The 14,178-nt window shown below is 37.8% G+C and overlaps 1 protein-coding gene across 5 annotated transcripts in view; it reads right to left on the bottom strand.

Moving 5' to 3' along the window:
* SLC26A7 (solute carrier family 26 (anion exchanger), member 7) overlaps positions 1–14,178 on the bottom strand; it is a 170,217-nt gene that overhangs the window by 27,637 nt on the left and 128,402 nt on the right. For all 5 annotated transcript variants that reach the window (XR_827212.1, XM_010861984.1, XM_010861993.1 and 2 more), the window contains 2 exons: positions 12,494–12,631; positions 6,341–6,386 (listed from right to left, as the gene is read on the bottom strand). Coding sequence is in view for 4 of the 5 variants with exons in the window: in XM_010861984.1 (XP_010860286.1) it covers positions 6,341–6,386; positions 12,494–12,631 (184 nt within the window). In the remaining variant the exon portion in view is untranslated. The remainder of the gene's footprint in view (positions 1–6,340; positions 6,387–12,493; positions 12,632–14,178) is intronic.

Consider the following 14,178-nt stretch of genomic DNA (forward strand, 5'->3'; position numbering starts at 1 on the left):
ATGAGTTAACTCTTCGCATGAGGTGGCCAAAGTACTGGAGTTTCAGCTTTAGCATCATTCCTTCCAAAGAAATCCCAGGGCTGATCTCCTTTAGAATGGACTGGTTGGATCTCCTTGCAGTCCAAGGGACTCTCAAGAGTCTTCTCCAGCACCACAGTTCAAAAGCATCAGTTCTTCAGTGCTCAGCCTTCTTCACAGTCCAACTCTCACATCCATACATGACCACAGGAAAAACCATAGCCTTGACTAGACGAACCTTTGTTGGCAAAGTAATGTCTCTGCTTTTGAATATGCTATCTAGATTGGTCATAACTGCTTTCCAAGGAGTAAGTGTCTTTTAATTTCATGGCTGTAGTCATGACCTAAATCAAATCCCTTATGATTATACAGTGGAAGTGAGAAATAGACTTAAGGGACTAGATCTGATAGATAGAGTGCCTGATGAACTATGTAATGAGGTTCGTGACATTGTACAGGAGACAGGGATCAAGACCATCCCCATGGAAAAGAAATGCAAAAAAGCAAAATGGCTGTCTGGGGAGGCCTTACAAATAGCTGTGAAAAGAAGAGAAGTAAAAAGCAAAGGAGAAAAGGAAAGATATAAGCATCTGAATGCAGAGTTCCAAAGAATACCAAGGAGAGATAAGAAACCCTTCCTCAGCGATCAATGCAAAGAAATAGAGGAAAACAATAGAATGGGAAGAATAGAGATCTCTTCAAGAAAATTAGAGATACCAAGGGAACATTTCATGCAAAGATGGGCTCGATAAAGGACAGAAATGGTATGGACCTAACAGAAGCAGAAGATATTAAGAAGAGGTGGCAAGAATACACAGAACTGTACAAAAAAGATCTTCATGACCAAGATAATCACGATGGTGTGATCACTGACCTAGAGCCAGACATCCTGGAATGTGAAGTCAAGTGGGCCTTAGGAAGCATCACCACTAACAAAGCTAGTGGAGGTTGGGGAATTTCAGTTGAAGTATTTCAAATCCTGAAAGATGATGCTGTGAAAGTGCTGCACTCAATATGCCAGCAAATTTCGAAAACTCAGCAGTGGCCACAGGACTGGAAAAGGTCAGTTTTCATTCCAATCCCAAAGAAAGGCAATGCCAAATCATGCTCAAACTATTGCACAATTGCACTCATCTCACACGCTAGTAAAGTAATGCTCAAAATTCTCCAAGCTGTGAACCGTGAACTTCCAGATTCAAGCTGGATTTAGAAATGGCAGAGAAACCAGAGATCAAATTGCCAACATCCGTTGTATCAGCAAAAAAGCAAGAGAGTTCCAGAAAAACATCTATTTCTGCTTTATTGACTATGCCAAAGCCTTTGACTGTGTGGATCACAACAAACTGTGGAAAATTCTGAAAGAGATGGAAATACCAGACCACCTGATCTGCCTCTTGAGAAACCTATATGCAGGTCAGGAAGCAACGGTTAGAACTGGATATGGAACAACAGACTGGTTCCAAATAGGAAAAGGAGTATGTCAAGGCTGTATATTGTCACCCTGCTTATTTAACTTCTATGCAGAGTACATCATGAGAAATTCTGGGCTGGAAGAGGCACAAGCTGGAATCAAGATTGCCGGGAGAAATATCAATAACCTCAGATATGCAGTTGACACCACCCTTATGGCAGAAAGTGAAGAGGAACAAAAAAGCCTCTTGATGAAAGTGAAAGTGGAGAGTGAAAAAGTTGGCTTAAAGCTCAACATTCAGAAAACGAAGATCATGGCATCTGGTCCCATCACTTCATGGCAAACAGATGGGGAAAGAGTGGAAACAGTGTCAGATTTTATTTTGGGGGGCTCCAAAATCACAGCAGATGGTGACTGCAGCCATGAAATTAAAAGACGCTCACTCCTTGGAAAGCAGTTATGACCAACCTAGACAGCATATTCAAAAGCAGAGACATTACTTTGCCAACAAAGGTCTGTCTAGTCAAGGCTATGGTTTTTCCAGTGGTCATGTATGGATGTGAGAGTTGGACTATGAAGAAAGCTGAGCGCCGAAGAATTGATGCTTTTGAACTGTGGTGTTGGAGAAGACTCTTGAGAGTCCCTTGGACTGCAAGGAGATCCAACCAGTCCGTTCTAAAGGAGATCAGTCCTGGGTGTTCTTTGGAAGGAAAGATGCTAAAGCTGAAACTCCAGTACTTTGGCCACCTCATGCAAAGAGTTGACTCATTGGAAAAGACCCTGATGCTGGGAGGGGTTAGGGGCAGGAAGAGAAGGGGACGACAGAGGATGAGATGGCTGGATGGCATCACCATCTCAATGAACATGAGTCTGGGTGAACTCCGGGAGTTGTTGATGGACAGGGAGGCCTGGCATGGTGCAATTCCTGGGGTCGCAAAGAGTCGGACATGACTGAGCAACTGAACTGAAGTGAACTGAAGTTTAGTTAGAGAGATACACATTCAATAAGCAGCATACAGACCCCCTCAGAAAGCAAGAGTGGGCCTCAATTTCTTCATCAGTAAAACTAAGAGTATCCTATTACCTATTTGAAAATGATAATTACCATTTATCTATTTCATCCATTTAGAAGAATATCCTTTGAAAACTTGGAAGTGCTATACAAATATCAGCAGTGTTAATTTTCATTCACTGACCAAGTGTTCACTGGACAACGAAGGATAATGCATGGACATTAAAAATGCTTCTCTTCCCTTAAAAATATAATTAGGAAAATGTGCATGAATAAAACAATTTTATTAGTATATAAAGTGATATGTGATTGAGTGAGGCATGTGGTAGTCTCTCTATGTTACCAAATTTCCATTTTACAGCTGAAGGAACTGAATGCTAAGCGGCACTTCACTGTATACTTGCCTCCATGGATCTGGTTGACTTCCTTTTCTACCTAATGAGTGTGCCAAAGAATACGTCCCTTTGACTTACTTTTCTTCTCTATTAAACCTTGAAGAAAGTGTAATATTTGGATTGGCAAACAAGTAGATGGTTCTAGAAGGGAGAATATGAATAAAGAATTTAAATCCAGGTTCACTGGGACAACCCAGAGGGATGGGATGGGGAAAGAGGTGGGAGGGGGGTTTGGGAAGGGGGGACCCATGTACACCCATGGCTGATTTATGTCAATGTATGGCAAAAAGCACCACAATATTGTAAAGTAATTAACCTCCAATTAAAATAAATAAAAATTTTTTTAAAGAATTAGATCCAAGAATGATTAAATTAGGTGTAGGAGCCATGAAAACTGATTCATCTGACTGGCATAGAGAACTTGTGCAATGTGTAGTAAAAGGGAAATCAGTTTAAGAAGATACGGAAGGGTTTTAGGTGTCAGACTGAGGACTGGGCACTTGATGCTCTGAAGAAATCACTAATGCATAAGAAGTTTTTTGTTTTCTTTTAGGATTAGTCTGTCATCACAGAATGGAATAAAGCTAGGATGGCAACTGCATCTCAGCTTGTGTGTCAGTTCAGTTCAGTCCAGTTGCTCAGCCACGTCAGGCTCTTTGCGACCCCATAGACTGCAGTGTGCCAGGCTTCCCTGTTCATCCCCAAATCCCAGTCAACACCAGCCATTTGTAAGAGCTTATTACAGCTCCCTGTTTAGAAGATTCTCAGGTTACTTTGGCTCATAGGAGGAAGTGCCTTGATCAATTAATTTTATCTTCTGTAATCACAGGAAACTGGATGTTCTCTACTTATGGAGTAAGACCAAGACTGTCTCATAGCAGAAAAAAAATAGGAAAGTCATACTAATCCATCTTGAATACGGTTAAGGACAGAATCAGAGTAACAGAAGTGAAAATGTAAATACAACAAAACCAAGAGTTATAGGTTTTACTATTTAAACTTTGAGAGGAAATCAAGAACATGAGCAATAAAAGAAACCTGAGCATTTAAAGCACAGGGAAGTGACAGCTGGATGCTGTTCCTGAACAAGAGAGAGAGGTAGGGGAACTCAGGATACTCTGGAGTGTCAGAAGAGAGAGAAGGAGGATACCAGGAAAACATTCTAGTCAACCAGTCCTAACTACTATAAAAGGGTAACTGGGTACCAAAGGTTTCCCAGGGACACAGCAAGGGTGACCATGTCGATCAGCTATTGCTCTCTGCAAAGTGGGCCTGATCTAGGGATGCAGAGGTGAGAATGCCCTTGTAAACTTTTCAGGCTAGCAGAAGAGAAAGACTTGCAAAAAATAACCATTAAATAAGTGCAATACCAGGATCATATAAGGATCCTTTCAGAGCACAAAGCAGAAGAAAGTGAATTTGTCATGAGAAATCAGAAGAGACCAGAGAAGCTAGCATCTGACTGCTATCCTGTTGATGCGGGCCATGGAATTAATTTGTACATTTATATGATATTTATTTTATCCTATTCTATATTTATACATTTATTTAGAGTACTTTAAAGTAATATGACAGATACTATAATATATATTTATATATAAATGTTCCACGTTCTTTTATCCACTGTACTTCTAAAAAGTATTAATTTTCCTGCATTTGGGAGGATTATAAACAGTTACTATGAACAATCTTGTATATGTTTCCAGGTGCAGATATTAAGAGGCTCCTTTACTACTGTCTTTAGAAGAGCCAAAATCAGTATGTCAGCTTTTCCTGCTTTCTTTTTTTTAAGCTTATATAATAGAATTTGAATTTTATGTTTTCCTTTGCCTTTTCATTTTGGCCCAGTTACATTTATGACTCATCTAGTTTTCATTATTGTATATGTGTACCATATAATAAATATATCAACTAAAAATTCAAATGTATAAATATTCCATACTTATACATACCAGCTAACTTTTTTTTTTTATATGAACTGTTTCCAGGTTTGGATAGTTAAAAACAATACTGTTTGAACATTCTTGTTTATGTAACTTGTTAAAATGTAAACTGGGTGTGGAACTGCCGGTTTGTGTATCTCGTGTATCTTCAACTTTATATGATATTACCAAACTGTTTTCCAAGGTAGTTTCTACAGTTTACACTCCCACCATTGCAAAAGACTTTTTGTTGCTCTATATCCTCACCAATACTTGGTATTGTCAGATTTTAAAAAACTATCAATCACATATATTGTGTTATTTATTGCAAAGTTAATCTATATTTCCTCAAGTATTATGAATAACATCAGTGAGTTTAAGTAAGCATATCTGCATATGCTCATTAGTAAATTTGAAAATGTCTTTTTTTGTGGAATGCCTGTTCATATCTCTTGTGCATTTTTCTAACAGGTCATCTGCCATTTTTACTCCTTCATATGTTAGGGAGTACAATTCTTTCTCCTTTTTATAAATTACGTCTATCTTCTTTTACTCTGGCTTATCTTTTCATGCTTCATATGATGACATTTGGTAAATAAAACTCTTCATAATCTAGTGAAGTTTAATGATAATGTTTAACATTTCTTGTACATATTCTCCTATATTTTCTTTTAAATTTATAGTTTGTCTACCACTCTTAGGACTTTGAGCTGGTACTGACTTGGGGGATGGGATGGGATGGGATAGGATGAAGGTCTAATTCCATTTATCATGGGTGTGTGATTGTCTCATCATTGTATATTAATTACAGTCTTTTGCTCACTGCTCTGCAGTGCCACATTTGTCACAAGTAAAACACCAATATACGTGAGCTTTTCCTCACTTTTGTGTTCTCTGCTCTGTCCTGTTGACCTGTTCATTTATCTCTGAACCAGTAGCACACTGCACTGATTATTAGGGCTTTATAATACATTTATACATACATAAGTATTAATTGATCAAGGGACTTGTTCATATAGTTCAACAGCTGTGCCTATTCTTGGCCATTTGAGTTTTGTACAAAATTTAGAATGATTTTATCAACTGCCATTAAAACGTCCTATCAGAATTTTAATTGTGACTCAGTTTATATCTATAAAAAATTTGAGAATTGACATCTTTTCAACGTTGTGTATTCTGATCGATGGACATTGTATTTCCTTCCATTTTAAAAAATACCATTAATTTAAGTGTTTCAGGTATTCGTAATGCCTCATAATAAATTTTTATACTTTCATCCTTTGTAGGCTGACACATCTGAACTTAATCTCTAAAATAAGTTAGGAGTGTGAGGAGGAAGACAAAGAAGAGAAGAAGGAGGAATGGGGAGGACAGAGTAGGAGCAGAGGAGAGGAAGAGGAAGGGAGGGAAACAGCCAAGTGGACAGAACAGGCGAGAAGCAGGGAGGAAAGTGGAGGCAGAAGCAGACAAGGAGGAGAGAGGAAGGGGAACAGAGGCAGGAGGCCGCAAGGAGAAGGCAAAGGTTTCATCTTCTGTTCTGTAGTCAAGTCAGAACTCTTAGATGTCCTGTACGCTAACTCACCATTGCAAACGCCACTCAGAGAACTGACCAATGTGCTTTGTTCATACTGAAATAAAAACACATAAGAAGGTGAATAACATTATAAAAACTCATTTCTGTCCCTAAAAAAGAACATCATTCTTTTCTCCACAATAACAACAACAAAAAAAATAGTCTCCAATAATTATTTTCTCTAGCTTTTTTTTCAGAATGATAAATACAACAAAAGGAAATAATAAGTTAGCTCTAAGTTTATGTTAGCTCAGTTGATAATTTATCAAGTCAGACTCTCTTTTTCAGAACATTTTCTGCAAGACTGTTTTGATGTTTTTTCATCAGGAAGTGAACATTTACATGTGTTGTTCATGTATGTATCCAATCAGAAATTAACCTCATTAACACAGCACTCAAAGAGAGAGCCACCAAATGTATATTTCATATTTTACAAAAGTCAGCTATTCATTTAGTATGAGGTCCATGCATGTTGCTATAAATGGCATTATTGTAATTTTTATGGCTGAGTAATATGAAGTAAGCCAGACAGAGAAAGATAAATATCATATAATATCACTTACACGGGGAATCCAATCAAAAAAATGATAGAAAGGAACTTACATACAAAACAGAAACAGATTCACAGACATAGAAAACAAATTTATAGTTACCAATGGGAAAAGGGTGGGGAGGGATAAATCAGGAGTTTGCAATTAACAAACACACACTCAGTTCAGTTCAGTTCAGTCGCTCACACACTACTATATATAAAATAGATAAGCGACAAGGACATACTGCATAGCACTGGGAACTGTACTCAATGTTTTGCAATAACTTATAAGGGAAAAGAATCAGGAAAAAAAGATGTATATGTAACTGAATCACTATGCTGTACACCTGAAACTAACAAACCATTGTAAATAAACTATACTTCAATAAAAATAAATAATTTTTAAAAAAATTAGCTGTTTACCTGAAGCTTCATGAAAATGTCCAAGAAAAAAATTCCAGTTTATGGAAATGCTGGAGAATGAAAATTACTTTATATCCTACAATTAAATTTTTTTGAAATTAAAAATAATTGATGCCTTTAAAATTAAAACATGCTATATATTTCTCAAAAATGTCTTATTGTTATTACTGTTCATGACGATAGCAATTGTTATTACTTGAGTACTTACTGTATACTAAGAACTTTACATTAATCATTTAATTCTCAGAATAATCCTATGAAGTTACTGACATCATTTTCCATATGAAAGTCAGAAAAATTTTAAATGTGGAAGACTTCTAATGATGGAAATGGTTAAATAATTTGACCAAAGTCATAAAGCTAGCAGGAATTGAGTTAAAACCTAAGTTCATGTCTTTCAACTCTGTACCTCTTGCTCCAAACTGCTACATTATAATACTTTCCCATTAAATCAGTTTTCATCTTGGAGGGTGACCATAGAATATTAATTTCCCTTCTTAATACCTACTGTGTGTGTGTGTTAGTCACTCAGTCATGTCCAACTCTTTGCAACCCTATGGACTGTAGCCCACCAGGCTCCTCTGTCCATGGGGTTCTCCAGGCAACAATACTTGAGTGGGTTGCAATGCCCTTCTCCAAGGGATCTTCCCAACCCAGGGATCAAACCCGTGTCTCTTAGGTCTCCTGCACTGGCAGGCGTGTTCTTTACTACTAGCGCTACCCGGGAAGCCACTGGCACAGCTTATATATTTTAAGTCTGATTCTGACAGTTACCAAATAATTTTCCCCAGGTTATTTTACATTTCTAAGTCTCAATCTTTTTTTTTTTTTTTTTTTTTGTAACATTCAGATAAAGTCAGTTACATCATGGGGCTGACGACTAGTACATTAGATAACCCAGGTAAAGAGACGAGCCCCTGAAACACAGCCAATGAGCGTGAGTTTCCTTTTTCTCCTCTTAAAAATGCCTTGTCTGAAACCTCTTCTGCAGAAGAATTTCAAATTATTTATATAAATACTCCACCCTCAAGAAGGTGGAGCATGACTTCACATTCCCTAAATACAAGCTGCACACAGTGACTCGCTTTCGAAGAGCACAGATGCAAAAGGGGAAATAAAGTAATTTTATAGGGGAGAAACCTGACAAATACTACTTCATCCAGAAGATCGAGATTAATATCTACAGTGAGAAATAGTGTTGATATTATGTACCCTTGATACAAATGTGATGAAAATGGCACTTCACCTCTATAGTTTTCTTCCTAAAAAAAAAACCCATATTTCCAGTGCTATCACAAGAAAAATAAGACATAATTCCAACAGAGGGGCATTCTACAAAATATCTGACCAGTACTACTCAAAATTGTCAAGACCATTCAATAAAGGGAAAGCCTAAGAAACTGTCACAGTCACGAGGAGACTAAGGAGACAAGACAACTAAATGTAACGTGATATACCAGATGGAATTCTAGAACAGAGAAAGGGTATCAGGTAGAACTAAGTAAATCTAAATAAAGCATGTGTGCTAACTCGCTTCAGTCCTGTCCGACTCTACGCCACCCTATGGACCATAGCTCGCCAAGCTCCTCTGTCCATGGGATTCTCCAGGCAAGAATACTGCAGTGGGTTGTCATGCCCTCCTCCAGGGGATCTTCCTGACCCAAAGATCGAACCCACATCTCTTAAGTCTCGTGCACTGGCAGATGGGTTCTTTACCACTAGCACCACCTGAGAGGCCCAGATAAAGAACGGACTCTACTTAATGATAATGTATCCATATTGGCTGATTGATTATAATAAATATGTCACACTAATGCAAGATGTTAATAATAGAGGAAACTGTGTAATGTGGGGTATATATAGGGACTCTCTCTATACATAGGAACTATCTATACTAACTACTCAATTTTTCTGTAAATCTAAAACACTGTTTCAAAAACAAAGTCTAGTTTTGAAAAACACCTTGCCTGAGCAAAAGAAAATTTTAGATAAATGGTAGATTGAAACTTCTCTTGCAAGGTGAGAGCACAAAATGGTAATGAATAGTGAATACCTGTAGCTCTATATAATAATAAGCACAAATCCATCAAATACTAGCAGCCTGAGATACTTCTAAGCTTCTGTATTCAGGAAGATATTTAATGGTGATATAGAGGCTCAGTGGTAAAGAATCCGCCTGCCAGTGCAAGAGACATAAGACACGTGGGTTCAATCCTGGGTCGAAAAGAACCCCTGGAGTAGGAAATGGCATCCTGCTCCAGTATTCCTGCCTGGGAAAACCTGTGGACAGAGGAGCCTGGTAGGCTACAGTCCATGGGGTCTCAAAGAGTTGGACACAACTGAGCATATAGGAAGTATAGCAATATAAAAGTATACCATTATATAACCTAACAGAGGATCCTTTTTCAATTCGTGTTTTGAATGGGATGTGAATCTTCCTGATCTGGAGTGTTTTAAATGTCCTTCCATCACCACCATCTGTTGAAAACACAGCTGTCAGAGAAGAGAAAATCGAGGCCCTGGCAGAGCACTCCAGTTGAAGGCACAACTGTGGACCACTGTGTGCAGCCTGATAAAGGGAGGCAAAGCTGCAGCAGCAATTAATGGCTGCAGGCATCTCCCTCTAAGACGGAACTTGGAGTAAGTGCATAGTCCTCAAGACAAGTAGATGTCCTTGACAGCGTCTGACAAGAATAATATGAAATGCCCCAAAGAGCACTCAAGCTCAAGACTATCCTTTTAACCATTCCAAATAAAGGTTTATCCCAAGTTCCTCTGAGAGCAGGGCTTCCAGATTGCCATCTGAATCCTTGGTGTTCCTTTAAAACTCACAACATACAAATATACATATAATATTTGCATCATTATCATTATAGTGGAACACAGTTTCAACAAATTCTTCCTCACCATCATAAGTTCTGAGTTGAAGAATCCTTTTGAGTGCCTTCATCTACTAATAACCTAAATTCACTGAACCTTGTTTGATTTTTAGACTCAATTTTCTGAAATCCCAAGTGGGTAAAATCATTTATGTGGAAACTTCTCACAAAAGACTGTGTTAGTGAGATTTGTTTCTAAGGTAACAATATACTAAAGGTAAACACATGTCATTTTGCAATTTCTGAAAACAGGTTGGAGCAACCTTAATCTTGCAGGAAAATAAGGAAGAGACTATCAACTATTGATAAATAACTAGTAATAAGAATTGCCATGTCAGGTACTCTACTAGCAATGATAAAGCCCACAATTTAGTATATTATTTCAAGAAGTAAGTTTACATTTTGGAAAAACAAGACCACAAACTTCTTGTAATTAATTAATTAGTTAATTGTAGTTAATTAGGTTACATGAAGCTCTAGACAGATTTTCCCATAATGCTGTTATACATGGTGGTTATGAGCTTAAAGTCAGCCACAAGAACATACCTGTCTCATATACAGGTCTAGAATGGCTTTGTGATAAAAAACAGGCCTAATATATTAATACAACTTGAACAATTAGGTATATATCTCCCCCTTTAGCATAAGAACAAGTTCTTTTCAACCCAAAATCACAGGTGGTGGCTCCTAATATTCTGATGAAAGTGACATCTAAAAGAGCTCAGTGAGTGGTAAGAAGGACTGGAGATACACAGGCAGGGCCAATTTTGTGGGCTAGAGTTCTGTGCAGTCACATAAGACCTCAAGCTTAGAAGGGTCTCTCATTTGAATTAATGCTATGTTGACACAATTTTGAAATTCCTAACAACTGTTGAACAAAGAACTTCACACTTTCATTGTGAACTGTGCCCAGCAAATTTCATATCTGATCTTATATCTAGAGTCTCTGTAGTGTGGATCAGCATGAGGCCCAGGGGTAGACACATAAAGCTTCAGAGACAGGAATGTGGAGTTAGTTCCTGAGATACCAGAAATGGGAGGACCAGGGTCTCCTATGCATCTGACTGACAGAGATAGTATATGCTCAAGGATACAAGAGAAAGAAGAGAACTTTGTGATCTACAACAGTCAAGAAACTCTTCATTGAGAGGATATTATTTGCACTCAGTCAAACTAGTAATACTAGCTAAGATTTTAGAGTATTAAGTAGGCCAGGAACTATCTAACTTCTTTGTATACATTAACTCATTTTATTGTTGATAGTACTGATTAGGAAACTTAAATAGAAAAGATTAAATAATTTGGTTAAGGTCTAATACTTTGGCCACCTGATGCAAAGAGCTGACTCATTTGAGAAGACCCTGATGCTGGGAAAGATTGAGGGCAGGAGGAGAAGGGGACGACAGAGGATGAGATGGTTGGATGGCATCACCAACTCAATGGAGATGAGTCTGAGTAAACTCCGGGAGTTGGTGATGGACAGGGAGGCCTGGCGTGCTGCAGTCCATGGGGCCGCAAAGAGTCAGACACAACTGAGCAACTGAACTGAACTGAAGGTCTAATAGCTTTTAAGTAGCTTACCCAGGCAGCTTAGCTCCAAAGTCCACGCTCTTAACATTGCAGAGGCCTTAAAGATTCAAATGATTATGCATAGCTCTTTCTCATGCACATTTTATTTGTTATCTCTATTAACTGAGATAATTTGTGGAGATAAAAAATGATGGCAATTTAAGACAATGTTATCATAATGAGGCCCACAGTTTATACCTCTTTGAGTCATCTACTATATTCTCTTTTAGAGGTAGACCTAACTCTTCTTTCTCTTGGTAAAAATATCCTTTAAGTGAATTGTCTTATTTATTCCTCCCAGGGTTATAGCACCTAGTACACAGGCTTCCCTGATAGCTCAGCTGGTAAAGAATCTGCCTGAAATGTGGGAGATGTGGGTTCAATCCCTGGGTTAGGAAGGTCCCCTGGAGGAGGGCATGGCAACCCACACCAGTATTCTTGCCTAGAGAAGTCCATGGACAGAGGAGCCTGGGGTCGCAAAGAGTCAGACACAATGAGTGACTAAGTACAGAACAGCACAACACACATGTCCTTTAGATATTTGCTGAATTAATGAGTAAATGAACAAATGAATGAACAAGAGTGATTACCTAAAGACTAACTACAAACCAAATAAAAATTGTAACATAATATAAGATTTTACTGAGGGAAGAGGCCTCTAAACATTTTTATAATGTATTATATTTACATGATTCCTTTTTGGGGTATCAAGATATAGGATTACCTGTAGCATAATATAATCAAAAGAGTTGACCTTACCTTTCTGATTTCATCAAGTGGTTGGTTTCCAGTATTTTCTTTTTGGATTATGTTCATTATATCATTATGGAACTTCTTTGCATTCAGAAAAACAAGTGGGTTGTTTATTGAGATAATTTTCACCCGCTGCAGGGTTTCCTTTTAGAGGAAACAAATGAATAGATTCAGAGTTCTGAATGAAATAAATCCTACAATGAATTGAAACCCTGTAAGTACAAATGTCATTCAATCATAATTGACAATTTCTTTGCTGATGTTTTCATTATTAAAAATTTTTGGAGGATTAAATATACTACTATATGTCTCAAGGAAAATATGTATTTCTTTACTAAGAAACATTAGCAACCATTAGATAAGTCTGTAGACTTTCAGAAAATACCCCTTATTCCTACTGAGTTTTGGGGAGGCAAAAGACTATCCAAAGAGTATCAGAAAGACTTATCCTCCTAAAAGTACCTCTTCCACTCAATCCAGAAATTTAAAATTCCTTTACCTAGCCATCCCGTAGCTTTTAAAATGAAAACATGGCCTGAAAGGTCAACTGTCAATCATTTACCTCATAATGATGTAGCCTTCCTTTGCCTGGAAGTTACCTTACAAGTGACTGATAGTTCTAATTGGGAGAAAGAAACCAACAGGTATTATCAGGAAGGTAATTTCACTTTGGGCAGGCCTAGATTATGGATTGCCAGGATGTAGACAAGACATGAAGAAATGGAGAAGGAAAAAGTTCAATACATAATTTGTCTGCTGCAGCCATTTGCCCAGGTCTTCCTGGCAATACCATCTTTGCCATGACCTTGGGCTTCCCTGGTGTCTCAGATGGTAAAGAATCTACTTGCAATGCAGGTGATCTGGGTTCAATCCCTGGGTTGGGAAGATCCCTTGGAGGAGGGCATGGCAAACCACTCCAGTATTCTTGCCTGGAGAATCCCCATGGACAGAGGAACCTGGCGGGCTACAGTCCATGGGGTCACAAAGAGTCAGACACGACTGAGCGACTAAGCACAGCACAGCACCATGGCCTTTGGAGCAGCGGTCTCTTAGAAACTGAGAGAAATGGGAGCTCTATGAAATGATAATTCCTTACCAACTAAATAAAGCTGATTTATTTACAGACACATACAGACAAGAGAGAGAAAGATAGGAAAATAATAGATAATGTGAATTTGGATTATTCATTTAACCTCTCTTAGCTTCCTTGTTTTTTAAAGTAGGTAATTTTTTTTAACAAGTTCATCATTAAATAATTCTGAATTCATTTTTCCCACATGGTATTGTACATGGTCATCTGGTGAAACTGCATTCCCTTTTTTAAAACAGATATTAGTTTTAAAAAGTCATAGATACTGTGAGTTCTGTAGAAACTGGTGGATAGTAAGTTAGTTGCTTTGTTTTGACTTACAAGCTTCAACTTCATCACAGAATAAAGAATGTAGGCCAAAGAAAGCATAATCAGTCACACATATAGAACAGTATTGTTTTTATAATTTCGAAGCTTTCTGAATGGACAGGTTCAGTCCTGATGTAATTGTAAAAAGATTACTTAATGAATAGACTGAAAATACTACAAAATGTTATTAACTTTAATCATTAGTAGTGTAAACAGGCCTATGTTATTAATTGCTATTCAAACTTAAAAACCTATTTTTGAATCCCCAAGAAGGCAGCAGGGATACACAATC

This window comes from Bison bison, unplaced genomic scaffold (genome assembly GCF_000754665.1).
Source record: "Bison bison bison isolate TAMUID 2011002044 unplaced genomic scaffold, Bison_UMD1.0 scf7180017858048, whole genome shotgun sequence".
Lineage (NCBI taxonomy): Eukaryota > Metazoa > Chordata > Mammalia > Artiodactyla > Bovidae > Bison > Bison bison.